At 45.1% G+C, this 21,486-nt stretch overlaps 1 protein-coding gene across 1 annotated transcript in view; it reads right to left on the reverse strand.

Annotated features, from left to right (window-relative positions):
• Positions 1 to 2,186: 2,186 nt before the first annotated feature.
• Positions 2,187 to 21,486, reverse strand: part of ctnna1 (catenin (cadherin-associated protein), alpha 1) — a 78,281-nt gene continuing 58,981 nt past the window's right edge. Inside the window, exons 16-18 of the mRNA XM_030367672.1 lie at positions 17,288 to 17,393; positions 5,258 to 5,392; positions 2,187 to 4,327 (exon numbers count right to left, since the gene is read on the reverse strand). Of these exons, the coding sequence (XP_030223532.1) occupies positions 4,019 to 4,327; positions 5,258 to 5,392; positions 17,288 to 17,393 (550 nt within the window). The 3' untranslated portion in view covers positions 2,187 to 4,018. The remainder of the gene's footprint in view (positions 4,328 to 5,257; positions 5,393 to 17,287; positions 17,394 to 21,486) is intronic.

The raw sequence follows: 21,486 nt of genomic DNA on the forward strand, positions 1-21,486 counted from the left end.
CCGCATAGAGGTTTCATCTGTTTTTGTTTTGTCTTTTCTCATGAGACTGTCTTGCTATCTACGTTCTTAACCTAGCATGGACACACTGGTGTATCACTGTGTATTTTGAACAGTGTCTAACAAGAAGAGTACAATTGGATGTTGATGGACGCATTGAGCTCCTGCAACCTTTGGCTGCCCACGGCTCTTAATGGAGTCTTTGGTTAGTGTGGTCAGTCGGTTCAAGCGGAGAAGCCCAATGGAAAGCATTTTGTTTTTCTTTCCAAGAGGCCTTTTAGCGGTGAACCCCTATAGGACAAAGCACCATGTCTACAATGATTAGGTTTATAAAGGCTTAGAAGCCCAATATCACATTACTAATTGCATTTGTTCAAAAAAGATCAAAGTGATGTTTCATTAAAAAAAAAAGATTTACCTTACGTCTGTAGGAGTGACGCCATGTGCACAATGTACGTTGTCGTTCACGTAGCACTCTATTGTTCTGACAGACGGCACGTAGTGCACGCTTGGCCGTATCCCCTGCCATCCAGCAGTAGCTTTGACTTTTAGATGCGTGTTGTTGAACCCGAAACCTCAAGACAAACGCTGGCGAAAAATGTATTAATAAGAAAATGTCAGTATTAATGATATCCTGACAAGGTTAAGCTTGCGAGGTCACCCGAACCGCTGGAAGACCTTCAAGCCTCATAAAATGTGTTCCCTTTACTACTTTGAGGTCTCTCATGTGTCGAGTACCAGTGTTTATGCTGTATTAATATTGATAGAGGCGGGTTGGCATTTCATTGTTTGTGCTTGCTGTTGAATAACACATGTGAAGAAGAGAGCAATACACAAGACTTCAGAATCAAACAGAGAAAGCATTGTGGTTTGATATTTAAACGTTATTGCACCCATCAAATAATTTACTTTTGAAAAATAATTAATTGTCTAACAAGCTTTGCAGACAGCAAACACAAATCCTAGCAACTCCATTTCCAGACTATTAAAAAGGTCATTAGCAAACTAAACATAATGACAATTTCCCTACATTTGGCCCAACTTGGCAAAGATTTTCCTGGCACTTTTTGGTGCAATAGATCTGAAATGATGCTTTCATCATTCTGTGTGCAGGGCTGCTGTGTGCCTGGGCATCGCAGTGCCCCCCACTAAGTCAATTTTATAGTGGGAATAAACTGCTGCGTTCAGAGTTCCATCCAGCCGGTCATATTTAACATATTTATGCTCCGCAGTGAGCCAAGCCAATATGTCTGAAGTGTCCACCAATACAGTCGGCAGCTTGTCAGTCTGGCTTCCTATGGACATTGCCAATCCCTTCACACCTGGTTGAGAACTAATACTTCATAGGCCTTATTCTGTCAATGCTTTTTGTTTAGCTGGACAGCCAGAAGTCCAACCCCCCCCCCCCCAATCCTCTCCCTCCGGCTGCCACTCTCTCTGTCCCTCTCCCTCTCTTTATGAAATAATGGGAATCTTTGAGAAAACCTTCCCCCTATTGATTAAACTGTCATACTGCACTAGTGTGATTGATCACTCCTCATTCAATCATGTCGCTGGCTTGAGTGACAGAAAAACAGAGGGGGATAGGGAGCAGGATCTTCAGTGGGTGGTCTGGCATGAAGTGCTGTGGTGTTACCACTGCATGGGATTTACATTGTAATCCTACAAGGTGGGGCTCTAACCAGACAGGTTGTATTGCTTCACTATTCTGGGGAAAACCATCTAGGGTTAGACCACTCCGACTGTGTGGTTCCATAAAAATACACCTGTAAATGGAGGACAGTACAGGGTTTTGAAGCACTGGGCAATAACTCACCAACACGTTGCATCCTATTGAGCGTGATATGGGTTATTTAATTGCAGCATTGTGTGTACAGCACAGCATCACCAATGTGTTGGCGGGGCATATACAGCCAGTCAATAAAGCAGTGTACACGGATAGCTACTTCATTATGCACAGCCTGGAGTTGAGGCTTCAGCAGTCCCTCTTATTACCTTTGAGAAAGTGAATTACTCTGAGGAGCACTGGCCCTCCCACTACGCAGACAACTCGCTTTACTACCAATCCGGCTGAAGTAGCGCCTGCACCACTGCCTCAAAACTTCCATCATGAAAGGACTGATTCAAGAGGACTTAATTATTTTTGATCCGCAGTGCAGATCTGACAGAACGACATGAAAGACAGCGCATCCATCTCATTTGTTTATTTAGAAATAAAGCCAGTACATAGATATGCAAAACAGTCTGCGGCAGGGAAGGCCGCGGCGCAGACGATTTCCACAGCAAAGTAGTATGAACACTCTTCACCTCACAGCAAAAGTCCATCTCGGGAGGAAATTAAACATCAGCTTTTCTAATGCCTGATGCCAACGCTATGAAATATACCCCCACACCGTCCACTACATATGCGTCCAGTCGGCCCCAGCTATAAGAGAAGTTAAACGTGTGAAATGTAACTTTTTTTAGGCCGAGATGTTCACCGATGTGAAGGTTTTCAGAGGATCGGATATAAGTGGTGTGAAAAAAAAGGACCACCGAGTTCGGGGATTCTACTGAAGGAAAAAACACTTAACATGTTTACCTCTGCGTTTTTAAAGCCCAGAGACCCAGGAGGTGTCTTCAAAGACTTGATTGATTAAAACAAGCCAAAATAGTGCGAATTTTCAAAAACGTTTTAGTCTGGAAAACATCTTTATTAGTGTTTAAGCGTTTAAAGTCTTTAAGGCTCAGGGTGTGCTTTAACTGACAGAGCGAGAACGAGCCGTAAGAAACACTCACCCACCTGTTGGACCAAAAAAAAATACAAAATATTGATCCTAAAATGTGGACGCATTTACACTCGTTGACAGGTCGAAAAAAGAGCATGCTGCTGTGGAGAGGGTTGATGCATGGTTCATACTTGTTATGCCCGCTGGGCACTGGTGGACCCAAGGTAGTTGGGGATGGAAACGAGACCTTGTCTCCATGTGTGCACTTGAGCTCAATGTTGTTGTGGAGGGGTGTGTGTGTGTGTGTGTGTGTGTGTGTGTGTGTGTGTGTGTGTGTGTGTGTGTGTGTGTGTGTGTGTGTGTGTGTGTGTGTGTGTGTGTGTGTGTGTGTGGCAGGCTTATCTACCAACACAGAAGGCTGGAGAGAGTGCTCTCCATCACCTTTGGTTAACCGAAGCACAATGTAAAAAATATATTACGGAGCTCGTGAAACCCAGTGTTGGGTTCTTAAAGGAAAGGAAATACATTTATCACGTAGGAAGGCAGGTCACAGGTCAAGCATCGGAGGAAACATTTAGTGTTTGAGAAATCATGTAGGGATATGACAAATATTGTATTAAAGATACAATAGAATAATGGTCACTTTGGTTTCTCTGAGCTATGACAAAAGCATCGACCGGACTAGTTTTAGCACACCGCAGTTGCCACATTTAATGCTTCTGTTAGGCAGTGGATCATTTGCATAGTTAATTTTCGCACTACACATCAAAATCAATGTTTTGCCCCTATGAAATAAAAAATAAAAAATAAACACCACAGTGGCCCCTCCATATAATTGTAAAATAGGTTAAAATACAAAATACACAAGCTCTAAATAAACAGGTATTGGAATTAAGCTCCTATCTATGGTTCCCTATATTCCACATAAACAAGGTGTTGGGGTCACACAAGAGGGATGGGCCACCTTCGTCCAGTTTGCTAATTGTATTTCCCCAGAAAGAAATGAACAAAAGAAATGAACAAACGACAAAAACTAACATGAAATACACGGGGGGGGGGGGGGGACGACAAAAACATAGGAGTCATTTGACGCGGTGAGAACGAGCGTGGAGCATCGTGCGGCTCCGTTAGGGTTGCTACTGCGAAGACAAACGGCGGGCCGCTCACCCTCAAGCTTGCAATACACAGGAATACGCTGCAGGAAGCCTACAGTATAGAATGATTCTTGATTCTGCGGGCTAGAAACACAACAAAGGAATTAATAAAATACCAATCTCTCGCCCTGCTCCGGGACACCGCCCGCCCCCCCCCCCCTAGATGCTGTCCATGGCCTTGAACTCGCTGAGGGCCTGCACCGGGTTGATGTGCTTCTTCTGGGAGGAGCGCTTGACCTTGTTGGTGTGGGGGTCCTCCTGCTTCTCCCGCTTCACCAGCGGCTTCTTCTCGGGGGCCTTCATCCTCCAGGAGATGGCGGGCATGTTGAGGGACTGCATGGCCTGGCTCTTCTGGTACTTGGTGGAGGCCACGTAGGAGGCCTTGACGGTGGACACCACCGTGTTCATCAGGTTCTTGGCCGCCTGGATCAGGGACATGGCGCTGTCCACCTGCACGTACAGGAACTCCTGCGGGGGAGAGAAAACACACGGCGACGACAGTGCGTTAGAGTGACTGTTTGCGTGTTAATCCGTTCCGGTTCGTCCACTTTGATCGGGGAACGGAAGGTCCAACACCGGAGACAATACAAAATAATGAAACTAAATAACGACCTTTACCGACATTTATTCGACATCCTAACAGGTGTGAAATTTCTCAGAATATGAAAAAAGGTCATCCTAATTTAATCTCCTCAAAGTAATAGCCTCAGAGGCTGTAAAGACACTTGATGGGTAGTGCTGAGAAACTACGTCTCGTTTCAGGCCCGGAGAACACAGGAACTAATCTTCTGCCCAGGAAATGGATGGACTTTGAACAATTACACCGGCACAAGTAATTAGCTGGCCCTGCTCCTGAAGGTTTGGGAGGTGCTGCTATGGGTTAGTCATCATCTATCATCTGCTCTGGGAGCTTAGCTAGCATTTAAACAACGGGAGTAAACCCCCATAACGTCAATGCCCTTATCTTCGGGGTTTGAAACGCTGGGCTGTTAAACCATCAGTGGGCTAATTAGTTCGGCATGCAATGCAACGAAGCTTTTAGAACAAACCGCTGGGTTTTGGACACGGGCAAACGTTTAAAAAACATACAGTAATTGCATATTAGTTCCTAGTGCATCGGTCAATTAAATATATAGAGAGGCCGTCATACAGTGGTAGGGTAAAAAGGAAGAGGAAATGGCTATTACTTAACATGAGTTCTATGTTAAAAACTTCACTATGAACCCAGTGCCCATTCTCTTTGACACTCGAGCCCAAAAGCCATTTGCAATTCAACACCCATCCTTCAAGCACTTTGCCGCTACCGCAGGGCTGTGGGTGGGCCGCTGGATGGCTGGGAGCCTGGCCAGAGATGTCAGAGACGGTCTGGCGGGCATGTGATTAGATTGTTGAACTCACCCCGGACACGACCATCTCTCCGCCCAGGTTCTGCACCTCCGCCTTGACCTTGCTGCAGATGTTGAGCTGGTGGCAGTAGAGGGCGATACGCTGCAAGTAGGCCAGCAGATCCTGCTTGCAAGTGGAGTCCGGGCACTGAGAGGAAGAGCGTAAAGAAGGAAGCGTAAGTGGGAGTGAATGACGTAAACAAAAATACATATTTCTGTTTTCCGAAAAAGGGAAAGCTTTCAGGCAAACTCGGCTGGAATATGTCATGCATCTTGATGAATATGCATTAGGTGTCCTTCGCGCTCATGTGAATCTACAGTAGTCATCCGTGACCTTTTCAAGAGGAGCGAGGCGCATCGGAGAAGGTAGGGCCATCGAAACATGGTCCCGCGCGGCACAAGCTCAGACTGTGTTATTCTAATTACTTTGTTAATTCAATGGCCAGTGGCCACCAGGTCGACAATGGCACAGGGTAAAAAGCCAACTAATGATGTCTGCAATTATTTTAAGATGACATTAGCAGAGCAGTGTGAAGTATCTGATTTACATAAGTCGGAAGAAAAATATGACAAATTCAAACAACCTAGTGATGCGCTGGCAACAGTTCTTTCCGATATAAAACGTACGGTATAAAACGTACTGAAGTGCACCGTCTGTTTCCCTGTGTATACCCCTCATTAGCAAATTAAGAGCACTTCGAGGAGCCACAATTAGTTACAAATAATAAAATAATAAAAAGAACGTTGGGAAAATAAATACAATAATAACAAGCCCTAATATAAGACACATTGGGCTTTTAACAACAAACAAATCAACTTGAAGGAATCAAAAAACCTCAATTATCAAAGCACACTTGAAAGAAGCGTTATGTTAATAAGCACACAAGTGTGCATTCACATCAACGGTATCTTTCTGCAGCGTCTCAATCTAATAATTAGGCCTTGGCTGTGTGCTGGAAGACCACTTCCCAACGTCTTCCTGGCCCTGCTAAACGAGCCCCCTGCCAGCCTGATAATGGGCTTTAGAGGCCTTTCCTCCCTGCTCATCCAGTGAATAAGTGCATGTGTAAACATGTCCGTGGGGAATCTGAAATTTGACATTTAGATTGTAATAAAAATAAGAAACGTTGTGCATCCTGCGAGCCGAGTCAGCAAGGAGCTCAGCCTTTTTATAGATTTCTTTATAAAAGAACAGTGACATGCATTTTCATGTAAAGGATTATCATTTGTCCTTTATAATAAAGCCACTCTGAGCATTGGCAGCCGTTTGTATTCACTCACAAAGGCAACAACTGAAGATTTAATTGGGTGGAATTTGCTGTTACAATGACACATAATTAGGGGCAGTCCTATCAGAGCATAGTGGAACTCACATCTCTCCCCCCCCAACCCCCCCCATCGCTTCCCTTCTCCCCCCCGCAACAGAGCCATTCCTGAGATGCAGCTGTGCATTTTAAGCTACACCTGCTGTGGCTCCTGGCTAGCTAGCAAACATGGCATGCTCTTTTTCATTAACACTGATGACGCAGTGAACCATAGTGCAATGTTGGTAAATGGGTCAACTTGCGCAACCTGTCTAAAACTTGTCTTGTCAATCTTATTTTTGGCAAGTTAAAACTAGAATGATATGAGCTTTATTGCCTGTCTTCACGGATCATTTCGCCATTGTAGATCGACAGTATGAGTAGGGGCTGCTCATGGTTGAGGCAGTAAAGCTGCTGGTGGCTCTGTGTGTGTACCAACGTCAGCCTGGATGCATGCTCATCCCCAAACAATACAGACACAAACACTGGCACGCTCTTTTGTCCAAGTGTAAACCATCACAGCAGTACCGACTGTGCACACCAACAGGGTGAGATAAACAACAACGCTCCCACCATCTCAGCAGTAGTTCTGCAGTGGCCACGGTGACAAACCGAAAATAGAATGAATCATCTTCATCACCATAATCCACTTCATTTCAAAAACAGAAGGGATTAAGAAGAGGGAGAAAGACGACAGCTGGTACAAAGGAGTATAGACAAGGAGTATAGACGTTTGGCCATTATTGGGAATCAGTTGTGACTAAAGCAGTGGCGTCATTTCAGTCTATGTCAAGTTTAGGGGAACATGATGCCAACAGACTAGGCGATTCTGTTTTAGTCATGCAGACGCATGTATCTAATTAACCACATCATGGGCTGTAACTGCGGTAACACAGACAGAAGTGAGGCTAGCACCAGCTGGACACACAGATCTCAACACAAAAAAAAACTTATAACTAAAAGCACAGTCAGCATATTTGGACAAAACTCCATATCTGACATTGGATCTCACTTGCGTTAATCATTCCAGTCAGGTAGGTGGGCCCCTGAAGCCTCAACTTTGTTCTCCCTGGAAAAAGCACAGATAAGACTATAACAAGTTGAACACACTCAGGCTTTTTAATTGCCTGGCTGTATGGGAGCAGTATCCTGTGGTAGCCATTAATTCTAAGTGTGGGCAAAAGGTGAGACTGTGCTAATGGCAGCCAATCTTGTAATTGATGAAATATCTGGGCTGTCTGCTGACTCTGAACACATCCCCGGCCCCGGGTAGGTTGGTGCGCCCGGATGAAGTGAGGGGATGTTTTGCTTGGTAATTGCAAATTAAACGGGCAACACACACGTATACGTTCATCTTGTTTACCGTAATTAGCCTGGCTGCCATTAGGAACTGCTCCCACACACTTCTTTAATGTACCCCTCTGCTGGTGCAGCTACAGAAAAGCCGGGTCGATCCAGCTCATTTCTTCCTTCCGAGAGGAAACAGACGGAAAAAGGTATGGTGCTGATGATCCTACTTAGAGCACGGGGGTCCCCGGTGGGATGTGCACAGCGCTCCACTGAGCACAAAGCCTGCACACATGCACGGACACGAGGGGCGTCCAACACGAGCTCCCTCCCCTCAGCCTGTGGACTGTGCTCCATCATACACCAGCGACTATGAGGCCGGCCCTGGCACTGGAGGAAATCACTGAACACAAACGCTCACGCACATTCGGTCAAACAATGCAGATCATCTGACTCGCAGCAGCAGCCGTTTTTTACGACCACGCGTGAACAAATATCAAAGGAACACGCCAAAACATGTGAAACGGCCATCCATGCTGTTCTGGCAAACAGAGCAGTGATGTGGGCTGCTTGATAAGGAAGGCACCGTTTATATTGTTGCAATGCTTTGCATATGATCCAGACGCTCGTATTAAAACGGAGTGATGCTCTGGCCGAGGTGGGAGAAGAGATGACAGCTGGGCAGGCAGAGGCATGGGGTAAATAGTAGGGGGTCTGGAGGGGAGAACTGGAACTGGAATAGCATCAGAGCCTTATAGAATACATAAGACTTGGAGTCTAGAAGGAGTTACATTTTTTTATGAAAGTAGGCAAAGAGGAATAAATAGTTGGCGCAGAGACGAGGGTGAGGAGCGAGCCAGAGGGGGAACAGCATGGAGGAGTAAATAAAAGGCGAGAAATCCAAGGGAGGGGGGGCTGAACAGTAGAGGATAACAAAGCAGCACATAGCTGGGTTAAGGCTAAATGCAGCAGGCATGCTAATGAGGGCTCGGGGAAGTGGTGAGACGGTTGGGAGCAATGCACTGTGAAAGCATCACTTGTGCTCATGCTAGGCTCAGCTGCTGGCTCCGCTCAGTACTCCCAGGAAATTCGGCAAGGCTGCTCTTCACACTGCCCGACATGTGAATACATCGGTTGCAGGGGGGGGGGGGGAGAGACAAGAACACCACTTGTCATGACACGGCTCGCCCTGGACGGCGAGAGGAGGGAGGACCACCAGGTACGGCTCACCTGGACAGTAGGTTAGGCACGTCTGTGGTTCAGCGGACCGATTTGTCCTTTTGTACCAGTCAAAGGGATTTTGTCGTTGATACTGTTACGAGAACAGCAAAAAGATAAACCGCCTAAGCGCGAGTACATAGATGAGATTCGAAGGAAAGCACAATCAATACGTGACACAGAGAGCTTTTTCTTTAGTCGCAAGTAGGTCAAGCACACCAACGTAATCCAAGCAGCAATGATGAAATAAAACAACGGCTTAAACTTTTCCTCCAGTCCAGGTCAGGCTGGAAACTCGCCTCGCTGTCAATCATTGTCATCAAAAGCACATCGGCTGCCTTCTCCGGCACCTTCTGTCAAATTGGAGCAGCCCTCACACCTGGAGACACAGCCTGCATGTCTGTAGAGTCTGCTTCTCATGTAGAAGTGAGGCAACTTGGCCTGGTCAGCTGAGCAGTCACCAGACGCCAAGATGAGATGTGTCATCGCACGACTCTTGATAGGATTCAAACGGGAGATGAAAGCGCAGAAAGATCTTTATTTAAGAGCCATTGGGGCAAAGGTGAAAAAGGCAGTCGGCATTAGAGAGGCGGTGTCTGTCATTATTGATGTCTCATACTCCCAACGTGTGGACTTGAAAGATATTATCTCACAGGCCTTTCACACATGCAACGAAAGTCTGAACTTCCCTCGTTTAATCCCCCGTGGGGCTGTCTGTGTGAACAAAAATGTGTGAATTCGCCCTTCTAGAGTTCATCTACTGCCCACTGCCCCTACTCTAAAGTCTGGAGAATATGTGAATCCCCAATGAGCGAGTGGGTGTGTTTCTGATGTGGTGAGGGCGTTTCTATCATACGACTGGTGCCAGACCAGGATCAGGGAGTGTTGCTTGCAGCTTCATACTTTTCTACAATCCAACTGATTTCTGCTTTCCACATTTCTGTTGATATTGCGGATAAATCTATAAAAATGCAGCATTGACATCACCGCAAAAAGCTGGCATTAATAGCCCCTACCGCCATGTGTGTTAACAAAAAAACTGCAACTTCCGCTTCAACCTTCTAGAATTATGCCCGGCCTCCTAGGCCCCAGGCACCACACCTCGCCTGAAGTATTCAGAGAACCTCCAATAGGTGTGAAAAACTCAGATACGGCTTATCTCCCGCTGTGCGTCACATGTGAGAAAGGTCAACCCGTGATCAGCTTCAGATGTGATTCTCCGGAGTTCAGCCCGAGTTCACGTGTGAAAGTCCTATTAGCGGGTCCTTCTATCTGCTAATTAGATCTGGCCCCACCGTCGCTGATATTTAGGTCCTTTTTTTAGAATTTGTTTAGAATTTCCTGCATTATTTAGGTTCAACTTTTGTAAGTGTATGCACATGTGGTTTCTTATTACCCCTGCATCTGTATGCTACAGCTGTTACTATTGAGATTAGGTATTCAATAAATACCCCAAAATGTATAATGGAATCGACCGTTTGGCAGTGGGACTTCGGTTATCGCATCCTTAGTTCACATCGCCATTTCAGAGTGTGCATATCTGTTGAATACCCAATATCTTTCCAACTTAAAAAAAATAAAACACTGTTCAAACAGCATTAGATGCTTTTCTTTCCAAAATGCCAAAGCAAGGCTCTGCTGTGTACATTTCACTTTCGTGTTTGATGTCAGGACGTTGCTGGCGGGCTGTCATTATTGTAAAAACCTCTCAAACGCTCTGGGAACAAACGCCTACACGGCCCAGTGACTGAACGCTTGCAAACAAACCTTTTTTACACAGCGGCTCAACTATAATGCATCACAATGCAAACGGTGAAGGCTTTTGACTATTTACTATATACATCCTGCTCCAAAAACGTGGGCAAAATAAATAAGACAATGCATGATATATTTAACAGAACGACAATAAAATGAATTCAGATTACAATATTTTTGTAATCATTTATGATTTGCTTGACGAATACTCATTAACTCAAGTGCCGGTCCGCTCCCTAATGGAGAACGTATGTTTGTCCTTGACGGAAATAATTTGAACACACAAACAGAAGGTGAACAACAACACATGAGCCGTCTAACAGAAATATTCCATTGATGGAATGTGTTAGCATAATCTACACGACATAAATCATAAGGATCGGGTCCCATCAGCCTGAAAGGCGAGTTGTGATGAATTCCATTACATATTGCAGAGAAGGTAGAATAGCCAACTCTGCTGTTCTTACCCAGTGACTGACCTTTCACGATGAGTCACCCAGAGAAAAAAAAAATACAAATTTTCACCATTTACCGACAGGGAAGAGTTCAGATGCACTGTGGGTGTTGCCCAGGGTGACGCCACACTTTTTGTGTTGCCAATATTGCATATTTTTATTACATAACTGTGGCCCAAAATGGCCTTAAATCCACAGAAGTGGAAAGCCTCTGGCCACTATGAATGTTGCAGTGACTGGATGCCTGGACTCTCCTTATGGTTAACCGGTCAGCACCCCATCACCGATTTTTTATGTTTTGCTTGTATATATTTATGTATGTATGTCAATTATGGCACCCATTGCACTCTTGACCATCCCTGGAAGGTGGGATCCCCCAATCAGCGTTCCTCAAGATTAATTCCTTGCTAATTAAAGGAGTTTTCCTTGCCCCCTTGGGGGCTAGGGTCAGGGGGGTTGTCATAAATATATGGCATGTTCAGCCCTTTGAGACTGTACCGGTGATTAAGGGCTATACAAATACAATTGAATGCAATGCAAAAAAAGAACCACATTATGTTTTGCATGCAGATGCGATAACTAGGTTGTGTATAAGGAACACTGGGTCAAGAGGTGACCAGTTGTATGGTCTCGAGAGGTGCATAGGGGATTGGGTCCGCCCCAATGAACAAAAGGGGGTTAATGCGGTTTAAAAGCTGGATCACTGCGCTCCTGAATGGAGCGATTGCTAATGAACTTTGCATGAATGTTGGCATGTACCGTGTACATGCTGGTTAGTGTAATTTATAGCTCATGGGCCTATCTTTGGATTCAATCGCTTACTGCCACGCCTCTGACTGTGGTTGGCTCAGCGTATAAAGCCATCATAGTCTATAGATATCAATTAAGTCCTGTTTGAGGCAGATAGCGCGAGGCCCTTTGTCCGACCACATCTGCGCAAATGACGCTGTGGGTTTGGTGGGGGCCTGTTCAATCACACTGACAACTGGGGGATGTTAATGTGACAGTGAAACAGACACACAGGCTGGCTATGACGGGGGAAAATCGTGCTGGGGGCAAGCCAAGAGCACTAGCCTTTGGAGGTCACCAAGGGGACCAATTAAATGGCCTTCCTCCATGATTAATGTTCATGCTGTGGCTGTCAGTCAAACTGCTCGTTTGGTTCTTGTAAGCAAAAGTGACAACTTTACAAGAAAGTTATAAAGACCGGTATTCCACGTACAAGCTGTTCCTAAACTCATTTGACTTGAATGACAATAACGGTCTGGGCGATGTAACCATCGTTTCCGTCACTCCTGGCTTCACTCAAACATCTGGTGGCTATATAATGGGGAGGAAATATTTCCATGGACCGATTCTGCCCAAGAGACTTTGACTGCATTTGACGAATGTAATCGGAAATGCCGCACTTTCGTCTTCCTGCCAAGACAGTACTTTGAAGTATAGTGATTCAGCGTTATGTTGTCCACAAACGACTTACTTACTGGCCGATGCACATAGATTCCAAAAGACAAAAGGTGCTATATTGCCACTTATAAGAGGCCGTGTGCGAGCAAAATGCTCTGCAGCATCGCTACAAGAAGGTAATCTTGCCAAATTAAATTAGCAACGGAAGTTTTAGTGACGCCAGTAGGTGCTATGATGGCTTGTTAACCCAGACAGGAATTGTCCTATGAATGCATTTACTTTTGCTTGACCTGTATGGCGATCCTTCAAGCAATATTTACCATCCCCCCAACCCCCAATAATAAAAGAGAAAAGTGAGGGGTATTGCTTATGTTGCTCGACCTCTGGGCTTGACGCCAGAGCTGTTCTGAGGCTTCTGCCAAGATCAGATCAATTCCTATGACCCCTCTTCGAAGATAAATTAAAAAAAAAATACTAAAATGCTGGTCCATTACCATAACGCTGTGTTTAACAAACAAAAACAGTAGCTGTGTGTAAATTACCCAGAACAAACACCGAAAACAACAAGTCCTTAACACGGAACGCTGAGCTGCAGTCGGCTGGGGGCTGACCCTTGAACTGCTGAGTTGAGAATTTGTGGGCGCCCTGTGATTTTACTTCCCCACCTCGGCAAGAAATTTACAGCCCAGGTCCCCATAAAGCGTCGAGGCCAGGGTTGGGATTACACTGCCACCAGCACCGGATCACCCATGGATCACCATAAATCCACCCTGATTGAATGCAAATTGGAAATGTATACTACATGCGTCCGTATAGATCACCAGAATAAAGCTTGTGCACTAAATGCACACACAGCAAGAACACGCACATTTACTAAATGCGCAAATATTGTATGTGCATGTGTGCACGTTTCCGACATGCACAGCTGCGAGTACGCAAGCTAACAAGGGAATTTATGGGCCACACGAGGGCTCACACATTAACATTATAAATCTCAATTACATAGGATTATTTGTTTACCAGCTTGCCCCGACGCAAATCTCCCAAGGTATCCTGCAGTGGAGAATCATAAATTCTTAATAAACTGCACTGCAGACCTTTGTACAGCTCTGACCTAAATCCTGCAGCTCATCTCGTAACTACATTAATATCTTTAAACATGGATAGGTGTCCATTACTCACGGTTAACATTTTCAAAGAAACCAACAGTGAAGCACTTCACCGTGTGCGTCTCTGAAAGACACAACATGCCAACAATCTTTTTTTCCCCACGTAAAAAAAAGAGGACTAATCTGAAACTGGAGATGCTGTACTATCAGTCAGGGGCCATCTGCCGATGTGCTCCTATGAAGAGTGAACCGTCATGGGCCCTTCAGGCAGGCTGCGCAGAGGGTAGGGCGATTAATATGCCTAGGTTAATGAGTAGCTCCACCGCCGCCTCGCCTCCCCTGACGGACTCAATGTGCTTCTGGAAGGTGCTTCTGGAATGTGATTCGCTCAGCGCTAACACCGCTGCGTGCGTACCATCCCCGGCTCACCACGTGCGCCCAAGTGTGGGAGAGCCCACGGCGTCTCCCGTTTTGTTGAGAACGGATTCTAAAAATATACTGCCCATATGTAAATAAAAAAATAATAAAAACACACCTGCTAATTACACTGCTAATTAAAGGCAAACCGCCTTTAATGGATTTTGCTCTCAGGAGGAACATCTTTCCCCCCCGATGGCTGCACATAAAACCCATGATTTTTATTTTGTCCTCCGTCTCCTGCCGCGGTCTCCTTCTCCACGCTGCCTGATGCAGTCCTGAGACTCTTGGCTGACATGTGGAGGCGGAGAAGCTGCGTGTTGCCTGGTCTCGAAGTGTTTTGGTCCACACAGGGACAGAGACAGCTGCATGGGCTCAGAAGGGCTGGAGGGGTTCTGACTCTTGGCTAAGACATTACCTCCAACAGCCAGTGCTCTTCATTTATTCATAACTAGAGTGCTCCAACTCCCCCCGTCCCCCCCACCGTCCCCCAAATACCCCAATAGTGTACACATGTACACAACATTATACAGTAACTACTGACTGCATGAAGTCCCAGAAAGAGGGGCAAAGGAAACTAAGAAGCAGCACAGCAGCAGATAAGGGAACAAACCTGCATGCAAACAAACATAGTCGCACACACAAACACACACACACACACGTACACACTTTCCCATCTGCTATCTATGGGGGATTATATTGTATTCATTAGAGGGAAATAAACCGCGGCAAGAGCAGCATTGAGGCATGAAGGAAAAAGGCCCTTTCCACTTTTATATTCCGTTTCAATTAGGTCAGAGCAGGTAAGACTTTTGATTTGCCAATAGACATGGGCCTCGAAAATCGAGAATCAGAGCTCATCTTATATAAAATATTAAACCAGAAAGGCCCAACCTTTCGACGGCCAACCGCTCATTATGTCAGATTATGAAAGCGCAATCTCTACTGTAAACTCAGTCGATTCCAGAATGACGGGCTGCAATTAAAATGCGTGCTTATTTAGCAACATGGATGATTCTGGATATTTAAAACTAACCTTATGTCGTTACCTTACCTTCCATATTCATTTCAATAAATATTGCCTGTGGGTAAACCTTATGTTTTACTGTTTAACACTTTTCCTCATGAAACTTTCAGAGTGGTAAATATTTGACAAATGCCCTGGCACAATACATTTTATTCCTAACACTCAGTTACATGCCAAAACAATTGGCACAATGAATGCAATAGCAAAAGAATCGTACATTAATTATGCAATAGCTTCCTGTTGTATGCACATCCCCACTGTTAAATCAGATTAAATAATGGCACAAGATTTGTGATTCAAAGAGAATGGCTAAACAGGGCAAGCAGCTAAAAGCATGACATGCGGTTATAGAGTAGCGGTTAGTTTATTGTGCTTGACTGAACCCTCGCTAAACTGGGAGAAGTACTGACAACTCAATGTATGTTTAAATAAAATTCTTAAAGCAACCGTTTCAAACTGCTTGTGAAACTGTTATCCTGACACACATTCACACACATACACGTCTCACACACACACACACACACACACACGCCTTTGCATGTACAGAAAGGGGGGGAAAAACACTCATCTGGTAGACCTCTGTGTTGTAGTGAAGAGAGGCATCTTCACAGGGGAGGACCATGTCAACCTCAATCTGACAAGCGCGTCTTGCTGCCAGCATCACCGTTAAATCTCTCCATGATTTAACAACACATAGTATACATATTGCAACGGCAGCGTTGCCACAGAGACCCACTTTGTGCGGGAGGTGGCACACGAGCAGACAGGGGGGGGATAAATCATGTCCGGCCTCTCCCACAGGAGTGGTACGGTCCTGGTATTTAAGTGAAATATGAAGCCATAGATAATTGAATATGTGTATTCCAGTGTCAGGGAGCAGAGTCCTCAGGGTAAGGGATTGAAGGTGGAAAGACGATGGAGTAGGGAATTGGGGAATGGCAGATGAAAAGGAGAGCGGTCTGTGGTCTCCACCGAGTCAACTCTGCATCAAAGTGCTCCCGAACCGTTGGTTGAGTTCCAACGAGGTCATTATTGAGAGAGAAAAGCGATAATGGGTGTACTGTTGTACATGGTCAGTATGAGGCTTAATGGTAAATTAAATATCAAGGTGAATGGGGGGGGGGGGGGGGCAGCTGTGGCAGATATATTGAAATTCATTTGGTTATCGTCCTAGACAAAAGGACAGGGACAAGGTAAAATGCAACTGGAATGACCTTTTTTGTGAGAATATTCACAAAGGGCTCTGAATGCAATGAAGTTATTGCACCTGGCACACTAGTATTTCCTGCATCATCCACAAGAAAATAATTCCACTTGCCAAGTCAACTGCGTCTATTCTCACGGTTATAAACATAACTGAGCCTAGCTCTGGCGAATTCAGCTATGCAATTGAGAGCGTGATAGAACGTTACTATAGCCAACATAGACAGATGTCTCATTTTCAGCCAACAAAGTAGCTTAGCATCACAAATCCACTGGCATTATCGTCACATATTACATCTGGGTGGTTATCCCTCTTTTAGAACGCATTGCTCGCCCCCCGAGCGGCATGTTCATAGACAATTATTTACACTCCGTTCTGAGGGCTGCATGTTGAAATGTACCGTACACAGAGAGTCGTTAATGTAACCCACTGCGGAGTGAGTCTGCACTACACCACAGACGAAGACTGACTTCATGTACGAGTCAGGCCTTGGAAGCATTTATAGAAGAGAGATTGGAAGGGTGAAATGCATTGTGACAAACTTCAAAATATAGACCAATTAATAGTCATATTAACATATGTGAAGAGTTTGAACTTTGGAACAAGTCCATCCCAGCAGAAGTCTTGGGTGCCCAATTGAATTGCTGGCTGCAGCTGAAGCTAGTAATTAACCTTTGTGTGTTGGAGCAAATTTCCAAGACCAGAACTAAATTTACAGTCGTTTTGGCCTGGAATGCCCTCATGACATCCTGGGCATGTCCAGGGCATGGCTGCTTAGCTGGTTTATATGTTTCAAGGTGAAGAGTGTCATTCGGCATGGCACAATCCATGCTTATGTTTGGGTTTCGTTTTATCCTTACATTATCGGCGATGGTGCGACCCAGCTTGTCCATTCTTGATCCGGCCTCTGCAATTTTCTTCGCAGCACTGATGACATCAGATGTGTTCTTCAGTGGCCCCTTCCCCCTGTTGATAAATAAAAGAGAAAACAACAGATGAAAAAGGTAATTGGTGAAGGAGCTCCTGTGATTTTGATAGGGGTATTTTTATTATTTGGGACAGCCAGCCGAGATTAACAGAGCAGTCTGATATATAGGTATTGGTCACTGCGAAATCACAAAGCCACGTGATTGACTCTCGGCCACACACACACACACACACACACACCATTTTCATCGGCCGGGACTGTGAACGGTTTACAACGCATTTAAACTCAGGGGCACAGCCTTCAGTTTGAAGGCCATCACATCAGCGCTGGCTGTGGACACTGCCGGGCGCTTGTTCGCCTATCAGATACGGGGCTGTCAAATCCTGCTGTGTTGGCTTGTTTGGTCTCTGCCCCACCCACCACAAGTGTCTTCCCAGGCTTTATCTGATGGGTAACAAAAACGAGATGACTTGTTCCATGTAGTCTGAGCCGAGCGCATCCAGATGGTATGGGGAACACAGAAAACACCACCCACTCTGCATTTGTCTGCCCATTTCTTTGCCGTTGATGAAGTGGCAAAGGGAAAGGAAAGAGCAGTAGATGATAGATGTAGGTAAATGATGATGATGTCTTAAAACCTAATAAATCAATGCACCCACTCTCCCACTTCCATTATAAACGTATCCATTCTCCTTCAGGACCTTGCGGTAGTCCTACCGTGAGCACGCCCACTCCTGACCCAACCCACTGTGTTATTTGCCAGCGTCGCGTCCCCACAAGGGACTCTGGGACACAGTTGGCAAGAGGCATAAATTGGATTCAAAGCTCCTCTCTCCAGGCTAAAAAAATGAGCCATCCAACCCCAGAACAGATGGAATTTTGTTCTCTTCGCTGCCCCTTCCATCCAATCTCCCAGCCATCCCCTCTTCTGCCCTCCCCTCTGCCACAGAGCCCGTCAGGAGCCGCGAGGGGTCATGCGTCACAGCACAGACTGGGAACTCCCAAGAGAGAGGGACTGACCCTGGAGACAGAGCTACGCCTATTGTAATGAGTTTAGAGGGGGGGGGGGGGGTCGGGACAGGACAAAAACAACTTAGAGAACTAGGATTTGGATCACGGCTTGACACAGCAGTCGCTTTAACAGTGATTAAACTTCTGCAGTGGAATCATCTCGTAAATACAGCCAAAAATTGATTTGTTGTTGTTGGACGGCCCGCCGGCTCTTTAATATGCAATAGATATGCACGAGGGCTAGATTAAAGTATGCAGTACCAGCTAAAACGCCTCTACATATCTGGCTTTCCCTATGCAAATTGATTTCAAATACTGGCCAGTAACCGGGAAGGAAGAGCGCAAGGGGGGGCTCCAGATTTACCCTTTTAATTATAACACATATTCTTGCTACAGCCCTAGAAAAGGTACTGGTGGGTCCACACCACTGACAGCCTCGGGAGTCCAGATGGGCGGCATCCACACTAGACCATAAGCACACAGCGCCTTTAGACAGGTGGCTCCCAAATACGCTGCATGCTTCCAAAAGCACATTCCTTATTCATGACAGCCAAGATGTAGCCATAAGCTAAGTAGGAGCTAGAATCCCTCCTGTCGGCAGATAGGTCAGGACAAGGGCCTAGATCAATTTCCTCACGTAGCATTAACCTTGGCAAAGCTATGTGCCAGCTCAAGGTTGAAGGGGCAATAATTTGGGTGCAGGCCGAAAAACCCATCTAGTGACCTTCTATGCTAATGCTAAATCTGAGAGCACAGACATGCTGTTAAGATATATGGTCAGAGGCACACGGGCATTGAGAGATTAACAGCCACTTTTGGCTATTAAGACAGACGAAAACATCAGAAACAAAACATCCTCCATGCAAAGACATCCATCTTTGTGTTTGTAATAAAGGGACAAAAAGGCTCATTATTGATTTTGTGTTTTTCTACAGGGAATTGGAGTCCTGGCAATAAATATGCAGCAATAATGTTTCTCCCACTGCCGATAATAAGCATCAGCAGATAATGAGGAAAAATCTGATTGATTACAGTTACTGAATGGTGTGGACTATTAGCTCAGGGTCATTAGAACATCATTATTGCTTCATAATCCATTTTCTAAGTTAGGAACAGCCAAACAAGCTTCTATTTTTGAGAGAATGTGATGAACAAAAGAAGGACCTTTCTTGAATATAGAGCACGTTTCATTAGGGTTGTGGATATCAGATCTTTGCATTGAATCTTTGCACAGATACCTCATACTAGTAGGGTCTAGTAAAATTGCAAACACCCACTGAAAACGCAATCGTGCATTCGCAAAGAGGGCAATAGTCATGAATGGGAAATGCATAGTTTTGTTCCGACTACATTACATGGAGCATTTAAGTTTGCATTGGGCATAAACAAAGCATGACGAATCAATTCCATTGTAATATCGATAAAGGTTTCTTGTTTTGCAAATGAAGATAGTGTTTCTGCAAGTGAGGCCACTTGTGGTCAACACCACAACTAGCATTTACATTGTGCGAGGAGAAAAATCTGTAACTTTGGTAAAGATGAGACATGACTTGCATACTAGTAATGTGTCGCTACCGCTCGCTCTCCTCGCTCGTCCACTCACTCACTGACGTCACACACGCACACACTGCCAGTGATATGCGTATGATACTTTCTCGTGCGCACAAGATATTTTTCTCGTCCTCACGAGAAACGTTAAAAGCATTGTTTTTACCCCATGTCCCTTTACGGGTTCCGTACTCTCTACCACCATTTTCTTGTTCAAAGTTTGTTGTGATGCGTAACGTGGCTGGGAGAACACTGCGTTCATTGAATGGCTTTCACCGTTATTACTACTGTGACTCAGTTTTGTGCACAAGATGTCCCCTCACAAAACTTTTTGGAGGACATTTTGCAAGAAGATAGAAGCAAAAATATGGTCATGCATACTGCATTCGTGCAATAGGTAAATTTGAGCTAGACCCCCACAGTACCATGTAAACGGGAGTAGCTTCTTGCATTCAAAGCAGTATTGCAGAATCTTCTGGCGGCCACAAAAATTATCTAACCTTTCCCTCAGTCATAGCCTGCCCTTTACCCCTATATTTCAACCAAAATATATCCTGCAAAATATGGCTACATCCAAAAGCCAGATTTCCTTCTCGTCTCACTAAGAATGACAGGAAAAGGGGCATGCTAGTCTCCAGAGACACTGCAGGGGAATTGTTATGATACCCGTTTGGTATTTGGTCATTTTGTTTTCCTTCCCTGTACTTGTGTTTTCTCTCATTATTATGTCCATAACTTTCAATGTGTCGATTTCTTACCTACTAATGCTGCTGTTGCACAGTGAGAGCAACACTGGGTCGGGGAACATTTCTTTGAGTCTCTTTGTCTATACTACTGTAACTAAATGACGTAAACATTTCTATCAGACATGAATAGGGAGGATACATCGCTCCACACCCGACCAACCTGACATCACAACAAATGGCCTTGAAGTGAAATAATGTATTGGAAGTTTGTACTCATGTCTGACATCCACTTATCAGATTTCTACAAATCAAATGGGAAACATAACCCAGGGTAAATGGAGGGCATTTACTGCATCAGTCAAAAAGTAAAAGCAGGGTTGCCGAGGGGAAAAATGAATATAGACAGGACACTGGATTGTGTCCAGGAGATAGAAAGCAGTGAACCGGTCACTGGTCAGATCTAATCAGAAAAGCTCTCCATTGAACATTTCTACACACTACAGATACTGGTGATGGAGAGGTACAACTTGCTACGTATCACTAGTAGAAGAGAAGATAAAAAGAGATCAAATTCATTTCAGAGGTTGACCTGGGAAACATATACTGTTCAAGCGAGGGCCTATGTATGCACTATTTTGTTGATGGGAAACAACCAGGGCCGTATCTGGCTGATTGTGTTTGACAAAGTCTGAACTTGAGAATGTGTTCCGTCTGGAGGCATTCTGCTGCTGTTGCACAACCGTGTGAATATCAATGCGAGGGGTGACTAACACAACACATGCAGATCAGTGGGGTGAACAAATCACCATGGTGATGTCAAAGACAGACTAAAACGCTTCCGTCTACTAAAATAGGAACAGGATAGCAAGGCACACTATGGATACCA

The sequence above is a fragment of the Gadus morhua genome, chromosome 10, assembly GCF_902167405.1.
Source record: "Gadus morhua chromosome 10, gadMor3.0, whole genome shotgun sequence".
Classification (NCBI taxonomy): domain Eukaryota; kingdom Metazoa; phylum Chordata; class Actinopteri; order Gadiformes; family Gadidae; genus Gadus; species Gadus morhua.